At 41.6% G+C, this 17,183-nt stretch overlaps 3 protein-coding genes across 3 annotated transcripts in view; 2 read left to right on the top strand and 1 right to left on the bottom strand.

The window, feature by feature from the left end:
• The window catches only part of eml5 (EMAP like 5), a 32,926-nt gene extending 20,479 nt beyond the window's left edge, over positions 1–12,447 (top strand). The window contains exons 21-42 of the mRNA XM_076107630.1: positions 1,694–1,835; positions 1,930–2,082; positions 2,858–2,989; positions 3,098–3,186; positions 3,866–4,042; positions 4,181–4,382; positions 4,467–4,593; positions 6,452–6,530; positions 6,785–6,914; positions 7,036–7,134; positions 7,569–7,589; positions 8,035–8,208; positions 8,300–8,508; positions 8,713–8,870; positions 9,151–9,265; positions 9,362–9,550; positions 9,727–9,899; positions 10,165–10,327; positions 10,435–10,538; positions 10,642–10,795; positions 11,020–11,120; positions 11,213–12,447. Coding sequence (XP_075963745.1) covers positions 1,694–1,835; positions 1,930–2,082; positions 2,858–2,989; positions 3,098–3,186; positions 3,866–4,042; positions 4,181–4,382; positions 4,467–4,593; positions 6,452–6,530; positions 6,785–6,914; positions 7,036–7,134; positions 7,569–7,589; positions 8,035–8,208; positions 8,300–8,508; positions 8,713–8,870; positions 9,151–9,265; positions 9,362–9,550; positions 9,727–9,899; positions 10,165–10,327; positions 10,435–10,538; positions 10,642–10,795; positions 11,020–11,120; positions 11,213–11,249 — 2,928 coding nt within the window. The 3' untranslated portion in view covers positions 11,250–12,447. The remainder of the gene's footprint in view (positions 1–1,693; positions 1,836–1,929; positions 2,083–2,857; positions 2,990–3,097; positions 3,187–3,865; positions 4,043–4,180; positions 4,383–4,466; positions 4,594–6,451; positions 6,531–6,784; positions 6,915–7,035; positions 7,135–7,568; positions 7,590–8,034; positions 8,209–8,299; positions 8,509–8,712; positions 8,871–9,150; positions 9,266–9,361; positions 9,551–9,726; positions 9,900–10,164; positions 10,328–10,434; positions 10,539–10,641; positions 10,796–11,019; positions 11,121–11,212) is intronic.
• Positions 12,448–12,711: 264 nt separating this feature from the next.
• isca2 (iron-sulfur cluster assembly 2) lies at positions 12,712–14,280 on the bottom strand. The gene is made up of 4 exons (XM_076107627.1): positions 14,133–14,280; positions 13,731–13,908; positions 13,391–13,506; positions 12,712–13,277 (listed from the first exon to the last, which is right to left on the bottom strand). Exons 1-4 carry the CDS (start codon positions 14,192–14,194, stop codon positions 13,103–13,105), a joined length of 531 nt encoding a protein of 176 aa, XP_075963742.1. The 5' UTR covers positions 14,195–14,280; the 3' UTR covers positions 12,712–13,102.
• A 275-nt stretch (positions 14,281–14,555) lies between these two features.
• Positions 14,556–16,969, top strand: LOC142967958 (NPC intracellular cholesterol transporter 2-like). The gene is made up of 5 exons (XM_076107626.1): positions 14,556–14,705; positions 14,973–15,063; positions 15,943–16,050; positions 16,162–16,334; positions 16,435–16,969. Exons 1-5 carry the CDS (start codon positions 14,607–14,609, stop codon positions 16,516–16,518), a joined length of 555 nt encoding a protein of 184 aa, XP_075963741.1. The 5' UTR covers positions 14,556–14,606; the 3' UTR covers positions 16,519–16,969.
• The last annotated feature ends 214 nt before the right edge of the window (positions 16,970–17,183 follow it).

Here is a 17,183-nt window from a genome sequence, read left to right as displayed (position 1 = left end):
TAAATCATACAAACCTGCCAGCTTTGCCCTTCAGTCTGATTATAACATTACTGTCTATTTTACACAGCAACTGAGAAGCACATAGGAGGTGGCTGTAAACGGCGATGAATTATTGCTGCTTAATGGGAGATTTTTAATTTAGTTAAGTGGTCCTGCAGCGTCTCAGAGTCTCCCATGATAGAGGCAGACAGAGCGGATGCTATTGATCGCTCTTTTGAAATGCTTTAAATTCACAAGCACATTGTGATGGATGGGATCAGTTGAGAGAATAAAAGGTTGTCCTCAGTCAGCTGTTGTAACAGACTGACTATGTAAGTATCCTGTGGAATATTGTAGAGCATTATGTATATGGTGGATTGAATAAGCCACTGCTGATGATGTTGCTACTGTTCATATATCACCCAAAATGTTGTCGTTTTTTATGGTTGTTTTGTTGCTTTGACTGAGAAGGCAGCATAATTAAATCATCATTACACCTCGAGATCGACTTTGATGTTGGTTAGTTGTGATTTTTGATTCTAATGTTGGTCTATTGAGAGGATGAGATTCAACAGCAGTTGTTGCAAGTGAAAAAGCTTGATGTCCATAAGACCTGTCAATAATAGTTTTTTTCATCGTGGATTCGCTCCTGTGTGTGTCTTGGTTCCTTTGGTCGTACGTCCTGCATGTGCGTATGGCTCACTATTTGTAGGCTGAACAGTTTATTTCCATTTGTTTAGCAGGTTAGGTTGCTGGCTTTTGGATTCGGGGAGATATGAGTTCATGCCGTCACGCCTGGTTTTGGCACAATTCACATCACCTCCTTCCAACACTTGTATCATTGCATTGGTAGCTGCAAGTTCAGCGTCCAGTTGTAACTTCTCCTTTCTTCGTTTTAAGTTTTCCTCCTCAACCTCCAAAGTATGTTTAGCTTCCAATGCAGCAGCACGCTGAAGTGAGCTTTTTCTGCTTGAACTTTACGATAAGGAAATACTTGAAGCAGAAGATTTAGTGATTGAAACCTTAGTGTTTCACTAAAACATTCATTACCTGTCTCACATCATCAAGCTGATGATCAATATCAGAAAGCCATTGTTTCACATTACTCACTAACTGGTTCAAAGTCCATCTTTGTTTTAATCTAATCTTCTTGCAAAAAGTGCAAAATCAATCAACTATCAAGGAAATACTTTGTACCTTAGGAACTTTGCCATCTGTTTGCATACGAGTCTTCATTTGTTCTACTCATTTGCTTTAGTTAACCTTGCTTTTCTCCTTTTTTGAATATTTTCGATATATATTTCTTTTTAGTCAATTGTGTGGGCCGTTTTTTCTTTAACATCAGTGTTATGGGTTGGTTCAGGATTCCCGGTCTTAAGTTCATTGTCTTAAACGCACTCATCAGGGTATTCAATTTCAATGAGAAACCTCCAAGTGACAAAATATGCACCAAATAAGCCGCAACGACTCAATGCTCAAAATTATCTCTTACTCGCAACCAAATACAGTCCAATATTGTTCAAAACTTCAGGTTGCATTAAAAGAGTGAAAAAAGAAACACCCACCGGTATCAATGTCTTCTCTTGATATTGACATTCGTTCGTGTAGCTTGATCGCCAATGCCAAATGTCCCACTTTTTTTCTTTCTTTCATGACCCAAGAATAAGTTGACTATCAACACATTCAATAACTACTCTATTGTATGTGTTTGCAGGGTCACATGGAAGGTGAAGTTTGGGGCCTGGCCACTCATCCCCATCTCCCTCTCTGTGCCACCGTCAGTGATGATAAAACCCTGCGCATATGGGACCTTTCACCCAGCCACTGCATGCTGGCTGTGCGCAAGCTCAGAAAAGGTGAGTCACTGCTCAAAACACTAACAGACGAGTCTATTTTCTGACAGGGTGTACACTGGCCCTGGGGCTTCAACAAACACATTGTCCTCCACAGGCGGCCGCTGCTGCTGCTTCTCCCCTGATGGCAAAGCTTTGGCGGTGGGCCTGAATGATGGCAGCTTCCTCATTGTGAACGCAGACACCCTGGAGGACCTGGTGTCCTTCCACCACCGCAAGGACATCATCTCTGATATCAGATTCTCTCCAGGTCTGACGCTCACCTCCGCATTTCTTCACCTTGACAAAACTCCCATTACATCCTGTCTGAGAAGTAAATGTGCCTCTGAAATCTGTGTGCCCTTCAAAGCATCTTAGTGTGTGTAGGATGCAGAGGTTCAGCAGGTGTACATATTTCCCTTCCGCTGTGAGTGGGGGGGGAGATATTGCTGCGGGCCTGACCCACATTAATGGCTTTCTGTTAGAAGGCCAGACAGAGAGGCAGCAAAAGGGGAATGAGAAACAGTTTTGGGCAGAGAAAGTGAGACCAAGAAACTGAACGCTCTTTGCCCTTGACACTTAACCTTAGTCCACGATGCAAGATCTCCTGTTTGTCAACCCAACACCCACGAGTCTCTGAGAGCCTATACGGCTTAAAAGCCGCTTTATAAAGCAGTGTAGTTATTTATCTTATTCAGACTTAGGCACATGCCGACATAAGCTAAATGCTACAGTGTTGAGCAGGTGTAAGGTTGACCATGTTCATCTTCTTAGTTTAGTGTGCTAGCATGTTAACATTTGCTAATTAGCATTAAAACACAGCTGAGGCTGATGGGAATGCCAATCGTTTTACTGGAATTACCAAAAAACTTTGACTTTGACTTGATGAAAAGCACTATATGAAAAGTTAAGGGATTCCCAAAGTTACTGCATCAATCCTGAGGTGAACATGAACAAAATGGGCCGTGCAAAATGTCTAAATCTTAAAGTCTGGACCACAGAGACTGACGAACTATCTGAAACTCATCCCTCTTGTGTTTACTCAGGTACTGGGAAGTACCTTGCAGTCGCATCGGGGGACACTTTTGTGGATATTTACAATGTAATGAGCAGCAAACGGGTTGGGGTGTGCAAAGGATGCCTCAACTACATTACCCATCTGGACTGGGACAAGAGAGGTGAACAATGCTTCCTTACATACTAACCACTGCTAGCGATCAAATTATGGATTCAAAATGTCTCTGTTAAAAAAACAGTTAAATATCACGGCCCACTTTCATTCACAGGAAAACTACTCCAAGTCAACACCGGTGCTAAAGAGCAGTTTTTTTTTGAAGCTCCTCGTGGCAAGAGGCAGACCATCCCGGCTACAGAGGTAAGCAGGGAGAGAAGGCACAGGAGCGGCCTCGGTTACGGTTGCGCTCTTGGCCCAAATTTTCGTTGGCAGTGGAAGTGCGGCAGTGTTTAGGGTACCCATAATATGGCGTGACATTCAGACACCTTGCGAGGCACACGGTGGAGGGAAGCATTAGGAAAATAAGGGTCACGGATGATAGATGCTGCTAGATCGTGTCTCGCTGCACCGATGTCCTCTCCTACACTTTTGCTCGTTTGTCTCACCTCATCATGATGCTTTCCTCTTTCCCTCCCACGCATTTCTCTCTTCTCCTGCACACTTGATCACAGGATGATTATCGACTGGCTGAGACAGTGGTTGCCTCCTCCTTCCTTCCTTCCTTCCTTCCCTCCCTCCTACCTTTTGAAGGAACAGTTTGACATTTTGTTGAAGCTTATCTGTAGGTGGTTGAAAATGCGATGGCCCATCTTCTAATAAAGACAAAGAGAGAGAGCAATTTATTTCAGTGTTGACTCTCTATATAGGCTGCTGGTAGATGCATGTTGAGGCTCTTCATGGTGACGCTCCAGAGTACATTTCTGATTTGTTGTTTTATTTTGTTGCTATCTTGCCTGTTGACAGTTAAGGATTATATTGTGAGGTGCTTTTACAAAGAGCTATATAGAGTCATGTTTCATTGCCTCCTCACTTGGCTCAGGTGGAGAAGATTGACTGGAGCACGTGGACGTGTGTCCTGGGTACGTCTGTTGAGGGCATCTGGCCTTTGATCAACGAGGTCACTGAGGTGACAGCCGCCTGCCTTAGTAACGACAGGAAGGTGCTAGCAACAGGAGATGACTTGGGATACGTCAAGCTATTCAGATACCCTGTCAAGGTAAGACACAATGCATGATTCCTCGTATTAACTGGCTTGAGCGCCTCATGACTTACGGCTTACGTTTATGTAAATTTGATGTAAATTTCCGTGTTAATGTCACATAGTGTTACATAAATCTTGTCCCTCTCCCCCCAGGGAAAGTATGCAAAGTTCAAACGCTACGTGGCCCACAGCACACATGTTACCAATGTGCGATGGACCCATGACGACAGCCTCTTGGTGACAGTCGGCGGGGCTGACACGTGCCTCATGATCTGGGCCCACGAGCCCGAGGGCCACCGGGAATTCAAGCAGTGCGACAGTGAGGAGTCGGACATCGAGAGTGAGGATGATGGAGGTGAGAGATGAGCTTCCTTTTGAGGTTTTTCATTCATCGAATGTTTCTGGCGCTAAAATCTGTATCATTCCTGTCTGTCACCAGGTTACGACAGCGATGTGACGAGGGAGAACGAGATCAGCTACACCATCAAGGCCTTATCCGCCAACATGCGACCCATGACGGGCGTGAAACCCCACTTGCAGCTCAAAGAGCTCTCGGTGGACGAAAGGTATCTGTCATTGAAGCTGCGGTGAAGCTTTGCAGATGGTCAGAGGGACGCTCCTGCGCAGTCAGAAAATACCTTTTAGGAATAGGAAAGGTCATAGTATGCAGAATAAGGCTTCTGCATCAAGACGAAGCCAAACCTGCCTTCTTCAGTCAACATATCTTTTCCTTTCCTGCGTGAAATTCCTGCCCTGTCCCTGCCCTTTTGAAATAACTCAGCCTTTTCTGCTCTTCTTCTTTCCTTTAATGGCTGTCCATCTGTCATTATCCTGCTTCGTTCTTTAATTCTACTTGAAGACAAGGGGTGGTCAGGTAAGCTCTAGTGTTCATGTATGTTGATTTTGGACAAAAGATGAAGCAGAGGGCGCAGCATGTATAAATACAGAGAAGCACCTTATCTCACTAAATCATGTCAAGACTCGAGACAGTATCAAGCATTATCTTTCACTTCTTGAAGCTTTATATAATGCCTTTAAGTCCCCTCTGTACAAATTCAGCAGTTTTAGTGATTTATTTTTCAGTGTTTGATGCTCTTTTGGGTGTTAATTCACTTGTTAATGAGCTGCTGTTCTGACAGGCAGGAATAATTGGGCTAACAATTAAGTTAGAGCTTGAATTTAATTTACTTTAATCATTTTTAGGAGTCAGCAGAACAATTTTTAAATCGGAATGTTTTTGATAGTCAGCGACTCGGAGGAAAAGCCATATATTAACTTCATCAAACCAGATCCATTAGAAAAATACACATCTTTAGAATATTTTAGAGTGTTTTTAAGGAAATATATTGTTTGTTCGTCTGGTCCTGAACAGCGCTTACAAGCATTATCATATTTTACATCATTACAATCCATCTTTAAGTGTGTCTCAGACTTTGGGTGATTCAGGTTCATTGATTTCCAGATTAGTTTTTTTTTTTGACAACGATGAAAGCATCCTCGCAGTTGTCATGGAAATGGACTTTAGTTGCCATGGTTACACCATGGCGCTGACTCCCGTGTTTTACGTCCTCGGTGGCTGAGGTGTTGTGTTTCGTCACGTGTGTCCAGCCAGGCAGCAGTGAACGCTGTAAGAAACCTTTTTCTAATTCTAACTTTCTCTTTGTTATTGCTGCCATGAAGAGGGTCAAGGTAAGCTGCTTATTGTCTGGTTATGTGATTATTCTACGGAGTACACACACAACCTCATGTAGATATTTGTATCTTGCCACTCTTTCCACACCCTGCCTTGACTGTAGAAGAAGGTCATGGTAATAGTTTGCACTTACAGTCTTTGCATTATCAATAGTTGTTTTCATGCCATTGTGTTTTAAATATGCACTATAAAAGTCTTATTAATTAAGAGTGAAACTGTATTTTTCAGACCCTTATCCTAACATATATTTATATATACGTATATATATATATATTATATTTTTTAATCTTTAATTACATTGCATTGACTGAGTGCCTAAAGATGTGTGGGGGAGAACAGACAAAGCTCCAGTTATGTCACATTTTCTTGAACTTTTCTTTCCCATAATGGATGATTCTTAGCATTTTCACTCTCGTTCCCACTCAGTCCCCTTATTCAAACATAGTCCTTTCATTGCTTCGCTGGCAAAACAAACTCTATTCCACTTGTGATACAAGAAGCCTTGACATGTCACCTGCTTTTAAAAAAATAATCCCACCTCAAGAATTGTAGCTCTTTTCCTTTGAGATAAAACTTCACCTATTTGTGTGCACATATGAGTAGATGTTCATGCAATGTTTTTGCATAATAGTCAGAGTAGCAAACAGTGTGTTGTTATTATTATTGTCGTCATTATCATTAGCATCAGCAGCTCTGCAGCAACCCCCCCTTATCCCAGCTGTCTGTTTCAGGCCTCCTGTCAGCAGAGCGCTGCCACAGCCGGAGAAGCTGCAGACCAACAATGTTGGCAAAAAGAAGAGACCCATTGAGGTAAGACAAACCTCACATCCTGACCAAAACAGATGGGGAACTTATTGTAAACAGATGGAGTCTTGTCTTGTCAGCAAAATATTCAAAATGTTGGTTTCGAATGTGATTCTTCCTTCTGAAGACGCTGTGTGCTCGTCCTCTGTCCGGGCAGAGCTGTAATTGAACAATGATGTACTCCTTCAGCCAGCAGCTGGCTCTGAACATCTTAGTTGTCATGGCAATGACCCTTCTGACTTTTTCTGACTCCCCCGCAGGACCTGGTGTTGGACCTGGTGTTTGGTTACCGTGGCAATGACTGCCGCAATAACGTGCACTACCTGAACGAGGGGGCGGACATCATCTACCACACGGCCTCAGTTGGCATCGTACTCAACCTGACGACCTGTGAGTAGACGGTCTAGAAGACTCGCTGACAGTGTTACTATTCACTGTAAAGCAAACATTTCATTTTGTATCTGTGTGTCTCTATGTGTGTGTGTGTGTGTGTGTGTGTGTTTTCTTACAGCCTGCCAAAGTTTCTATGCAGAACACAGTGACGACATTTTGTGCCTGACAATCAATCAACATCCCAAATTTCCCAACGTGGTGGCAACTGGCCAAGTAGGTATGTTTGTGAGAAGTTGACCTCCTGTGTCACCAGCCGCCTCATTTCTCTCCCCTGTATCCTGTGTTGTGCTTTGTGCAGGGGGCATATTCTACATGGCAGACAGCCATCCCCCTCCTACAAGCTTATCTGTGCTATAGAGACACATTTATGCATAAATGAATGGTTGTGAGATTGTCACGCATGCTGCATTTCTCACGGAAAGACACATATAAAGAGAAATTGGCAGATATTGAATTACATGGATTTGTAATGGCATAACATTTTATACATATAACTTTTAGATTTGTAATGATTTTCTGTAAATTACCTAAATATTTTAAAATAAATTGTTTGTCAATAGCAGAAAAGCACAATTGCTCAGAAAGTCACAAAAAATAAACAGATCATTTATCGGCTCTGTCAATTAATCCGATTTTTTATCTTCTTTTCAGGTGATACTGGTGACATGTCAGGTAAGGACATTTCAAAACGAGTCGTTATGTCGATTGGGAAATTTGGTGTTAAAAACTATTATAATCGGTATTGTTTCAACTCATTATATTCTATAAATACGTTAACGCCATCTAGTGGCCACTTGATTTGTGGTCTTTGCTTCATGCAAACTTTATTTTTAGGAATAATGTTTGGAAGCATTTTTGCTTTGTTGTAGACTCTCTAAAAAAAATAAGAAATATTATGTAGTATATATAAAAAGCTATGAAAGCATATGTCTAAACTCTAGCCTATACCTTTTAAGTTTTAGGGTTTTGTTAAATTAGAATATAGAATTTGTAGAAACACAATAATTAATTATTTTGTTAAAGGATTTACACATGACATAAGTCGGACGCAAAAAATAAAGAAGTGCATTGATAGTAGTTCATTTTAGATCAACAATTCTCCTTCTCTGTCCCTCAGCCACGTCTCCATCTATACATGTGTGGGACGCCATGACCAAGCAGACGCTGTCGGTGCTACGTTGTTTCCACTCCGGTGGGGTTTGCTCCGTCAGCTTTAGTGCCACAGGAAAACTCCTGCTGTCTGTGGGCCTGGACCCCGAACACACCGTCACCATCTGGAAATGGCAGGAAGGTAAAACTAAATAATCAACTTTGACCTCATTCTGGGGATTAGAACGTCCAACCAGAGATCATGCTTTCATTGCACTCTATTTTGTTTTTAGGTGCCAAAATTGCCAGCCGGGTAGGTCACACCCAGAGGATCTTTGTGGCCGAATTTCGTCCAGACTCTGACACACACTTTGTGTCTGTGGGGATCAAGCATGTGCGTTTCTGGACGTTAGCTGGTCGAGCTTTGCTCAGCAAAAAAGGTGTGCTGAGTTCCATAGAGGACGCCCGGATGCAGACCATGCTGTCTGTAGCATTTGGAGCTGTAAGTGGCTTTCAACTAATATTCATATAAAATCTTTTAAATGTTTTTACTACATACTACATTTGACCTCATAATTTGACTCTACTCATATTTAAAGCTCACCTGATCCCAAACTGTCAACTTAAATGTGCTGTGAATTGTTTTTGCATTGCTCGCTCTGCTCTCTTAGGCCACTAGATTAGTGCAGCTTTGTTTTCTTTTCAGAATACCTTGACATTTACAGGTACCATAAGTGGGGATGTGTGTGTGTGGAAGGAACACATTCTAGTGAGAATTGTGGCCAAAGCTCATACGGGCCCTGTGTTCACCATGTACACCACACTGAGAGACGGCCTCATTGTCACCGGAGGCAAGGAAAGACCGTGAGTGCTGCTCTGTTACATTAATACACCATATTACATATCAGTGAGCTCACACTGTGGAGCAGGGTTGGATGGCCTTGATACCAGAAAATGGAAAACATCCCTTTGCTTTTAATACTAGTTTTTTATTAATTGTATTGATATTTGCAACAATGTATTTCCCCATATGAATGTAATACCAATATACGACTAAATGCATATGAGGGGGAAATGCATACATATTTAAAGCTGTGAATTTCATCAGCTGAGGGATGAAATACACGTGTGTGTTCCTCCACAGCTCAAAAGAGGGAGGTGCTCTAAAGCTCTGGGACCAGGAGCTGAAACGCTGCAGAGCGTTTCGATTAGAAACCGGACAGGTCATAGACTGTGTTCGCTCTGTGTGCAGAGGAAAGGTAGGTCGCACATAATATCGCACTCTATAAAAGGATCCAGCGAATTGCAAACTTCATCATGTGTATTTTGACACATTTTACTGATTTCTGTGTCAGGGTAAAATCCTCGTGGGGACCAGGAATGCAGAGATCATTGAGGTAGGAGAGAAGAATGCAGCGTGCAACATCTTGGTGAACGGACACATGGACGGACCGATCTGGGGCTTGGGCACCCATCCCTCCCGAGACGTATTCCTGTCTGCGGCAGAGGATGGCACTGTTCGTCTGTGGGACATCCCGGAGAAGGTCAGCCATGTTACCTCAATCCCCTCAGAACCATCTCAATTCTTCCCAATACTTTCGTACTTCTATCATATAAGATGTTGCTTTTATCAAGTGGAATTAAGATGGTTATTCTTCATTCACAAAATTACACTAATAACAAGAATGTGATGATGTTGCATGGCCTTGTGGGGAAACAGAAGATGCTGAATAAGGTGAACCTGGGCCACCCGGCGCGCACCATCAGCTACAGTCCTGAAGGAGACATGGTGGCCATCGGCATGAAGAACGGAGAGTTCATCATCCTGTTGGTGGCTTCACTCAAAATCTGGGGCAAGAAAAGAGACCGGCGCTCTCCTATTCAGGATATTAGGTAATGATAGAAGAGTTTGGCACTTTGCACAAGGTACAGCTGAGTTCAAGGGGAAGGAAATCCAGAAAATCTCTAAAATCTAAGACCAACGAGGAAGGAAATATTAAAAAGCCTTTATTATGGTGGCTAAATCATTTAAAGAGGCAACATGTTTCGACCACAAATTTTCTTTGGAGACTGAAATAGGTCAAACCTACTCCACACACTTCAAAGTAAATCTGACAGGACAGACAGACTTTTAAAACGCTGCATGACTTTCTAACAGGTTCAGTCCAAATTCTCGCTACCTGGCCGTAGGCTCTACTGAGAGCGCAGTTGACTTCTACGACCTGACACTCGGACCGCAGCTGAACCGCATCAACTGCTGCAGGGACATCCCCAGCTTCGTGATGCAGATGGACTTTTCGGCTGACAGCACTTACGTCCAGGTATGGACTGTGAGAGGGTTTATCAACTCTGCAGTGGGAGGGCATGTTTGTCTTTAATAGCTAGCTGGCTGGCTGTATGATCCCTAACCTGTTATGTCTTGAACCAGATATCCACCGGTGCTTATAAACGGCTCGTGTACGAGGTGCCATCTGGGAAGCAGGTCACAGAGCAGTCACAGATCGACAGGATCACCTGGGCCACCTGGACAAGGTGAGAGTCCCGGTGTTAAGACCAACACATGCATGTTAGAAAGGTAATGGCCAAATATATGATTGCTCTCTCTCTCTCTCTCTCTCTCTCTCTCTGTATCCAGTGTCCTTGGGGACGAGGTCATAGGCATCTGGTCCCGCAACACTGACAAAGCAGACGTCACTTGTGCCTGTGTGTCCCACTCAGGCCTTAACATCGTCACAGGCGATGACTTTGGAATGGTGAAGCTATTTGATTTTCCATGTCCAGAGAAGTTTGTAAGTATGATTGCATAATAGTATTATTCCTGTTTGGGATTTCTTATGACACTAATATTTACCCTATGCCATCTGTCAGATGACAAAAGTAAAACATTTCTCTGCACCTTTCAGAGATACGCTTATATCATGAAGCCTGTGTGAAGACTGTGTGGTGAATTGTCTCACGTTTACTGTACTCTGAGAGATGCCACCTGGATGATATGTATGTGATCTGTTTTCAGGGCAAACACAAACGCTTTATGGGCCATTCTGCTCACTTGACTAATGTACGCTTCACAACTGGAGACCGCTTCGTGGTTAGTGCCGGTGGAGATGACAGGAGGTATGACTGAGGCTCCAAATAACAACGTAGCTTACAAATGACATCACAATCAAATATTAAGCGATGCATCCTTTCCTTTATGTCCTTTCTAGCCTCTTTGTGTGGAGGTGTGTCCATGCCCCTCATTGAGGATCACACCTGGACCAACCCTGCCTCAGAAAGTCTCCCAGCATGACTCTCCAGAGAGAAAATGATGCTAAAAGGATGCATTGAAGCGAGGAGGAGGAGGAGGAGGAGGAGGAGGAGGAGGAGGAAGACAGACGTGGCAGCTTGTAAATGAGTGGTGATCTGACTTACTGCCTCAAAACTATAGGTGCATGCATATGTGAAAGGCTAATTTTCATCACAGCATCAGTCCTGATTGTGAACACAGGCGGAGGGCATACAGCCCTGCTCTCACGACATCGCATCATCCTTAAAAAAAAGAGACATCTCTCAAATAATAAAAATAATAATACAATTTTTTTTAAAGAATGAGTGTATCTGTGTACATGTTGAAAATGGATGTTTTGCCACTTGATAGGCCTATGAAATTGTGTTACTGACAATGCCATTTTTTGAAAACATGTAGCAAACTGAATTAGCCTTAATCTGAGTGTTTAATTTATAAGGGTTTGGATTCTTTTTGTATTAGTTGGTTTTACTTTTTGGATCATGTAGTCATTTGTTTGTTCTATTTTTACTGGTGATTCCAAATCCTGTGGCCTTCCTTCTGAATGTAACATCCACTGTTATGTTCTGGATGTCAGCATGCCAAAGCATACTATGCACTGTACACCTGACCTGGTCACTGTGTTACCCCTGATGGTTCATTTACGGTTTGTTTATGTGGTTGTGTTGTTGACTGGTTGACCTCAAACCTCCCTCGGCAGTGTTCCCCTCATGACAAGTTAAACGTGCTCATACTTGTTTGAGGATGTGTTTGTGGTAAGTGGGTGTGCATGGCTTACTGGAAGACAATCTGTCTGAACCAAATTCCTCAGAAAAAAAAAAAAAAAAGAACAGCTGTAAATTGATGTTTCAATACACGGTTGCAATTCTTTCTCACTTCTCAGTGTGCTGCTATGACGTATTAATGTTGCATTTTCATGAATATGAACGGTGTGACTTTTTTCAACAGTACGGTTAATGTTTTGTGTTATCGGATATATTGCTTAAATGGAATGTTTCATCAGAGAAAATATGAAAAGTGCAAAAATATTTTGCTCCTTGTATTAAGACTAACTATACAAAACATTGTTGCTGCATAATTTGATTTACATTATACCAGTGTACATATCATTTGTATATATTCTTTTTGTATATTTTTTGTGAGATGTTTCTTAAATTCCACTTTAATAAAAAAGGCAACCATGACTTTGAGCGATATGTTTTAACTGACAGTGGTGTAATGAATCCAGACCAATTAATAATGCTGACGAAGTAACACTTTCAATGAAATGATCAGTGCGACTAACCTTTCATCAATTATAAATAAATAGAAACATTTCCTCGGTTCCCTTTCATCCCTCTAATGTAACAATGAAAGTGTAATAAATTATAACACACAATTTGCATATAATAAAAATTGAACAGACTGAAGATACAAATATTTTAAATTCACTCAATTTTATTTTAGATGAAACAAATACAATATAGCTTAGCTCTCTGCAATCATAGATTTAGCCTATTTACATAGTTTACACCCAGGGCAAATCTAAGCACCGCAGACTCAAACGTCTCAATTGAGCTTTTGTTTTGAATTGAATAGATGATGATTACAGCTGAATGTCGTGAACTCATCTATCAATGAGCAACGACTGTCACTATCTGCAAAACAGCACAATGATCAATAGATACCCCATCCTTTCATTCAGTTCACTTGTTTCACACCTACAACACCAGTAGTTAGAAAGCATTATGTTTAAAAGTGTCTTATGATATTTAATTGTATTTTGTACACAAACTGGTAAATCAGTGTATCAAGTAACATTGACGCAGGGTCATAGTTTGACAGAGAAGGAGCTGCCACAGGAGCAGCCATGATCGGCTTGAGGATTCTTGAGCACGAGGAAGGTGGAGCGGATCAGCTCCTGGGTGAAGTCCACAGTGGCTCCTTTCACAAACTCCAGGCTGTCCTGGTCCACAATGATGCCCACTCCTCCCTGCTCAAACACCCTGATAGCAGAGCAGCGTGGATGCAGGAGGGAACAGAGATTATAAGAGACAATAAGGACACAATGAGACCAGTGTGAAACAACAAATTCAAAGATAGGTAAATTGCCACAAACCTGTCATCTTCATTCTTGTTATTCTCAACAGAAAACTTGTACTGGAACCCGGAGCAGCCTCCTCCCTCCACATGTATTCTCAGATAATCACCCTTCCCCATGATTTCCCCTAGTCTCTGTGTTAAAGGAGAGACAGGATCATGATGAATGAGGTGCAAAGTACAAAATAACAATCCAACATATTGATTGACACGGTGGCCACATGGCAATGCATGTTAGCATGGTCCATAATCAGATATCAACAATGTTGACAAATAACACTTCACTCAGATGGGGGATTAATTAAATGTTTGGATTATCAGACATAACAGTATGATGCTTAATCGTGGACATGTCACACCTTCACACATGACTCAGTGAGTTGTACTTTGTCTTCAGATGGTTCTGACCCCGCTGGCTTCTGCTGGGTTGAGGCACTGCTGAAGCGATGAAGCGCCGTTGTGTAAAGGGGCAGGTGATTTTGAGGAAGCCGGTGTAACTGTTGGCTCACATTGTGGTTGGACAAAAGAGTTGATGCCCTGCAAAAAAAAAAAAAGACGTTATGTTAAAATCAGATTGCACGACAGCAGCAGGACTAGTAGCCTCGCTAGCCCTGGGGCTAGCTAGCTAGCTGCTTAACGGTAGCGCTAACAGCTAGCTTGCTAACAACAATAATTCAACACGCAGCTCTTTTTCTCCCCCAGAGAGATTGTTTACAGATTATCTCTACTGGTGTCTAAGATATAAGACAAATAATCGTTACCTAGCAAGGTTCAATACTGTTGACTTTGACGCAGTTATCATAGCTGCTCTCACGAATGACATCTTCCATAACAAATGTCGGAAGGTTACATCCCCCAGCCTACGACGAAGGGAAGATTGCACCTTTATTGGCTGAAAGGATTGTCTGTCAAATAGATACGCCCATATTTGTACAATACGGTCGTTTGATTCGTCAGTTTAACTGCCAATCAAAAGAAGAAGAAAACTTGTTTGTTTTCTGGCTTAGAGCTTATTGATACCTTGGCTTTGCCTTACAGGCACAGATCTCCCTGAATTTCTGCATTTAGGTTTGGGTAAAAGATGACTGGGTTCGTTTTTACAGTCTATCGTTTGTGTACTGCTTGAGATTTTGATCTGCCAATTATATCGCATGAGGCGGAGTCTTAACGGTGAGAGGTTTCCTGACAAGCTGTATTGCGGGCACAAAAACCCAAAATGTTAATGATAGCATTGTATGATAAATAGGCGTCACTTCGATCTCGTGATACACGGAAATAAAAGGTGCTCGGCGGTTGTCGGCTTCACTTGGGAAACTGCAGAAAGCGCTTCAAAGGTACAGTTGCTTCATTCATTACTTCTTATACGTGCTATGCTTATTAGAAGGCTATTATGATTGTGTAGTTACTCTTGGTGCCAGTTAGTGGAAGAGTACGTGTTCTTTGTTAAACTCTGTAGTCACTGCTACACTCGGAACATTTGAGGAAACTAACACAAAGTCATATGATTGAACACTTTAACTGACCGCTGACGTCTGGTGAGGTTTACTTTTCTATTACCTAATGACTATTTCCTCAGTGCATATCTTTTTTTTTTTTTTTAGGAAATAAACATGGATGTCCCGACTCGTTTTTTCGTTTTGTTGTGCTTAATGGGACTCACCTGTGCGGCGCCGGTGAAGTTCATTGACTGCGGTAAGTTTCACTTCACTCATTTTAATGACAAACGTTAGATTTACTACTCTTCTGACTTTTAATTACTGTTTTAAATGTCTTGTACGTTAGCGGTAAACACTTGTTACGCAATCCTAAAAGGGAGTGAAGAAATCCGTTGGTTAACATGTGTTGCTGTCCTGTTATTATAAAATGTATAGGTTTACCAGAATACAGAAGTGACTTCTGTTTAAATGCTTGTTTTGTCCATCCTATAGTCCATTAAGGTTTAATTATCAGAATTTTTGATTAATGTTCCATTGTTTCTTTGACTGACTGTTTCATGTCTGGGCACATCTCTGTCACACAGTCCTGTGCACATGAACAACTCTCATGTGCTCATTTTGTTTTGTTTATATTCAGTGATTAATTAAGAGTTTCCTGAGTGATCAGAGCTGTCACTCCAACTAGAAGTGATTTTGTATAGTACTTCTAAAAAGAGAGGACGAAAAGAAAGCAGCAGCAGCAGCAGCAGAGTCCAAGAAAGAAACGTTTAATCTCTTATTTGAGTGGACTTCCAAAAACGATGTAACACTGTCTGTCATGAGACTCTCTGATCTCATCAGGGTTATCTCTTCACACTTTGGACAGCTCCCTCCTGAGCCGCAGGAGCGATCTAGCTGAGTGGCCAAACACCAAAAATGAATAAGATTACATGCTTTACTTTAGATTATATTAATCAGCAGATCATTTTATTTAGTTATAATTCTGTTTGTATGTTCCTGAGTTGTTTTTTGGCACCTTGTGCAAAAGTATATTGAGACTGAGCTCCTGATTGGTAGTTTATTTCCCTTTTTTGTATGCTTAGGTCTGCATATTTTTTTTTTAAGACCCTTTTCTTTTCCCCTTGTTTCTCTTTAGGCTCCTCTTCTGGTAAAGTGTCCATAGTGGACATTAGCCCTTGTGCCGTTCAGCCATGTCAGCTACACAGAGGACAGTCCTACAGTGTCAATGTGACATTCGACAGTGGTAAGGGGGCTTTCTCTTTTGAGAAATACTTCACCTGACAGTCAGAACATAAATGAATAGGATTTATTTTTTTGTACTTTTTGATCTCAGTCATGTGTTTATCTGTTGTAGCTGTGGAGAGCCAGTCGAGCAAAGCGGTGGTTCATGGCATCATTGCTGGAGTTGCCGTCCCCTTCCCCATTCCCATGGAAGATGGCTGCAAGTCTGGAATCCAGTGTCCCATCCAGAAGCAGCAGCAGTATCACTATCTGAACTCTCTTCCTGTGAAGTCTGTGTACCCTCCAGTAAGTACTACTTGTTACATCAGTAACATACATAACACATGGCTATATATATATTATGCAAAGCCCACGTTGTTCACTGATCACTCTTCTGCATTTCTAGATAAAGCTGGTCGTGGAGTGGGAACTGAAAGACGACAACCAAAAAGACCTGTTCTGCATTCAGTTCCCGATTCACATTCTGTGAGCTAAGCTAAAGTACAATATATATATTTTTAAAAAAGGGATTCAGCTATGAGTTAAAAACCTGCAGAATGATTCTAGTTATGATCTCATTTTATTCATCCATCAAATTGATTTTTAAGATGTCTGTTTTTCACTGGTTTGCAAGACTTTGCTGCACTCACACATTGACTCCTGCTGAAATAAATAAACGGGTGGTTTTTGCAGTGACCTTCCTAACAGTCGATTTTAAGGGAAGTGGATGTGAAGCAATACAGTTGATGTTTGTGAATGATCCTGAACCACTTCCACTGCAGTGCAATTGTCTTGTCTTACTGGCTGCTGTGTAGTCAGAAAAGGTACATTCTGTATTTTTCTTTACTATAACTTTTGTATTGTTTCTTACTGACCTTGTACTACTAGATATGTGTAATTGGATTGTGTAAATGAAATAAAGAAATCTAATGTGTACCAAAGTTGTATTAGTGTGACTGATATGGACTAACATTTGATTTGAGTCAAATTAGTTCTAAAAGGACCGTTATGTCAAATGTACTTGTAAGACACTTGATCCAAAAATGTAGGTGAACTTTAACTCAATTTCCCCAAAATCAGCACTTGATGATGCAGTGGTGAAGAAACTTTATTTTTGTTTTAAAACTCAGCTGCTTAGCCTTGGTTTGCCTTCTG

The sequence above is a fragment of the Anarhichas minor genome, unplaced genomic scaffold (genome assembly GCF_050575085.1).
Source record: "Anarhichas minor isolate MPS153535 unplaced genomic scaffold, ASM5057508v1 ptg000040l, whole genome shotgun sequence".
Taxonomy (NCBI): domain Eukaryota; kingdom Metazoa; phylum Chordata; class Actinopteri; order Perciformes; family Anarhichadidae; genus Anarhichas; species Anarhichas minor.
This window is presented reverse-complemented; position numbering and strand designations above follow the sequence as displayed.

What these genes read in the sequence shown, in the direction of transcription:
- isca2 (XM_076107627.1), bottom strand. Translation starts at nt 14,194, where the DNA reads ATGTCATTCGTGAGAGCAGCTATGATAACTGCGTCAAAGTCAACAGTA. An exon ending in ACAGTATTGAACCTTGCTAG is followed by an intron (nt 13,909 to 14,132) that starts GTAACGATTATT and finishes TTTTTTTTGCAG; the next exon opens with GGCATCAACTCTTTTGTCCA. An exon ending in AACAAGAATGAAGATGACAG is followed by an intron (nt 13,278 to 13,390) that starts GTTTGTGGCAAT and finishes CTCTGCTATCAG; the next exon opens with GGTGTTTGAGCAGGGAGGAG.
- LOC142967958 (XM_076107626.1), top strand. Translation starts at nt 14,607, where the DNA reads ATGATAAATAGGCGTCACTTCGATCTCGTGATACACGGAAATAAAAGG. An exon ending in GGTGAAGTTCATTGACTGCG is followed by an intron (nt 15,064 to 15,942) that starts GTAAGTTTCACT and finishes GTTTCTCTTTAG; the next exon opens with GCTCCTCTTCTGGTAAAGTG. An exon ending in CAATGTGACATTCGACAGTG is followed by an intron (nt 16,051 to 16,161) that starts GTAAGGGGGCTT and finishes TATCTGTTGTAG; the next exon opens with CTGTGGAGAGCCAGTCGAGC.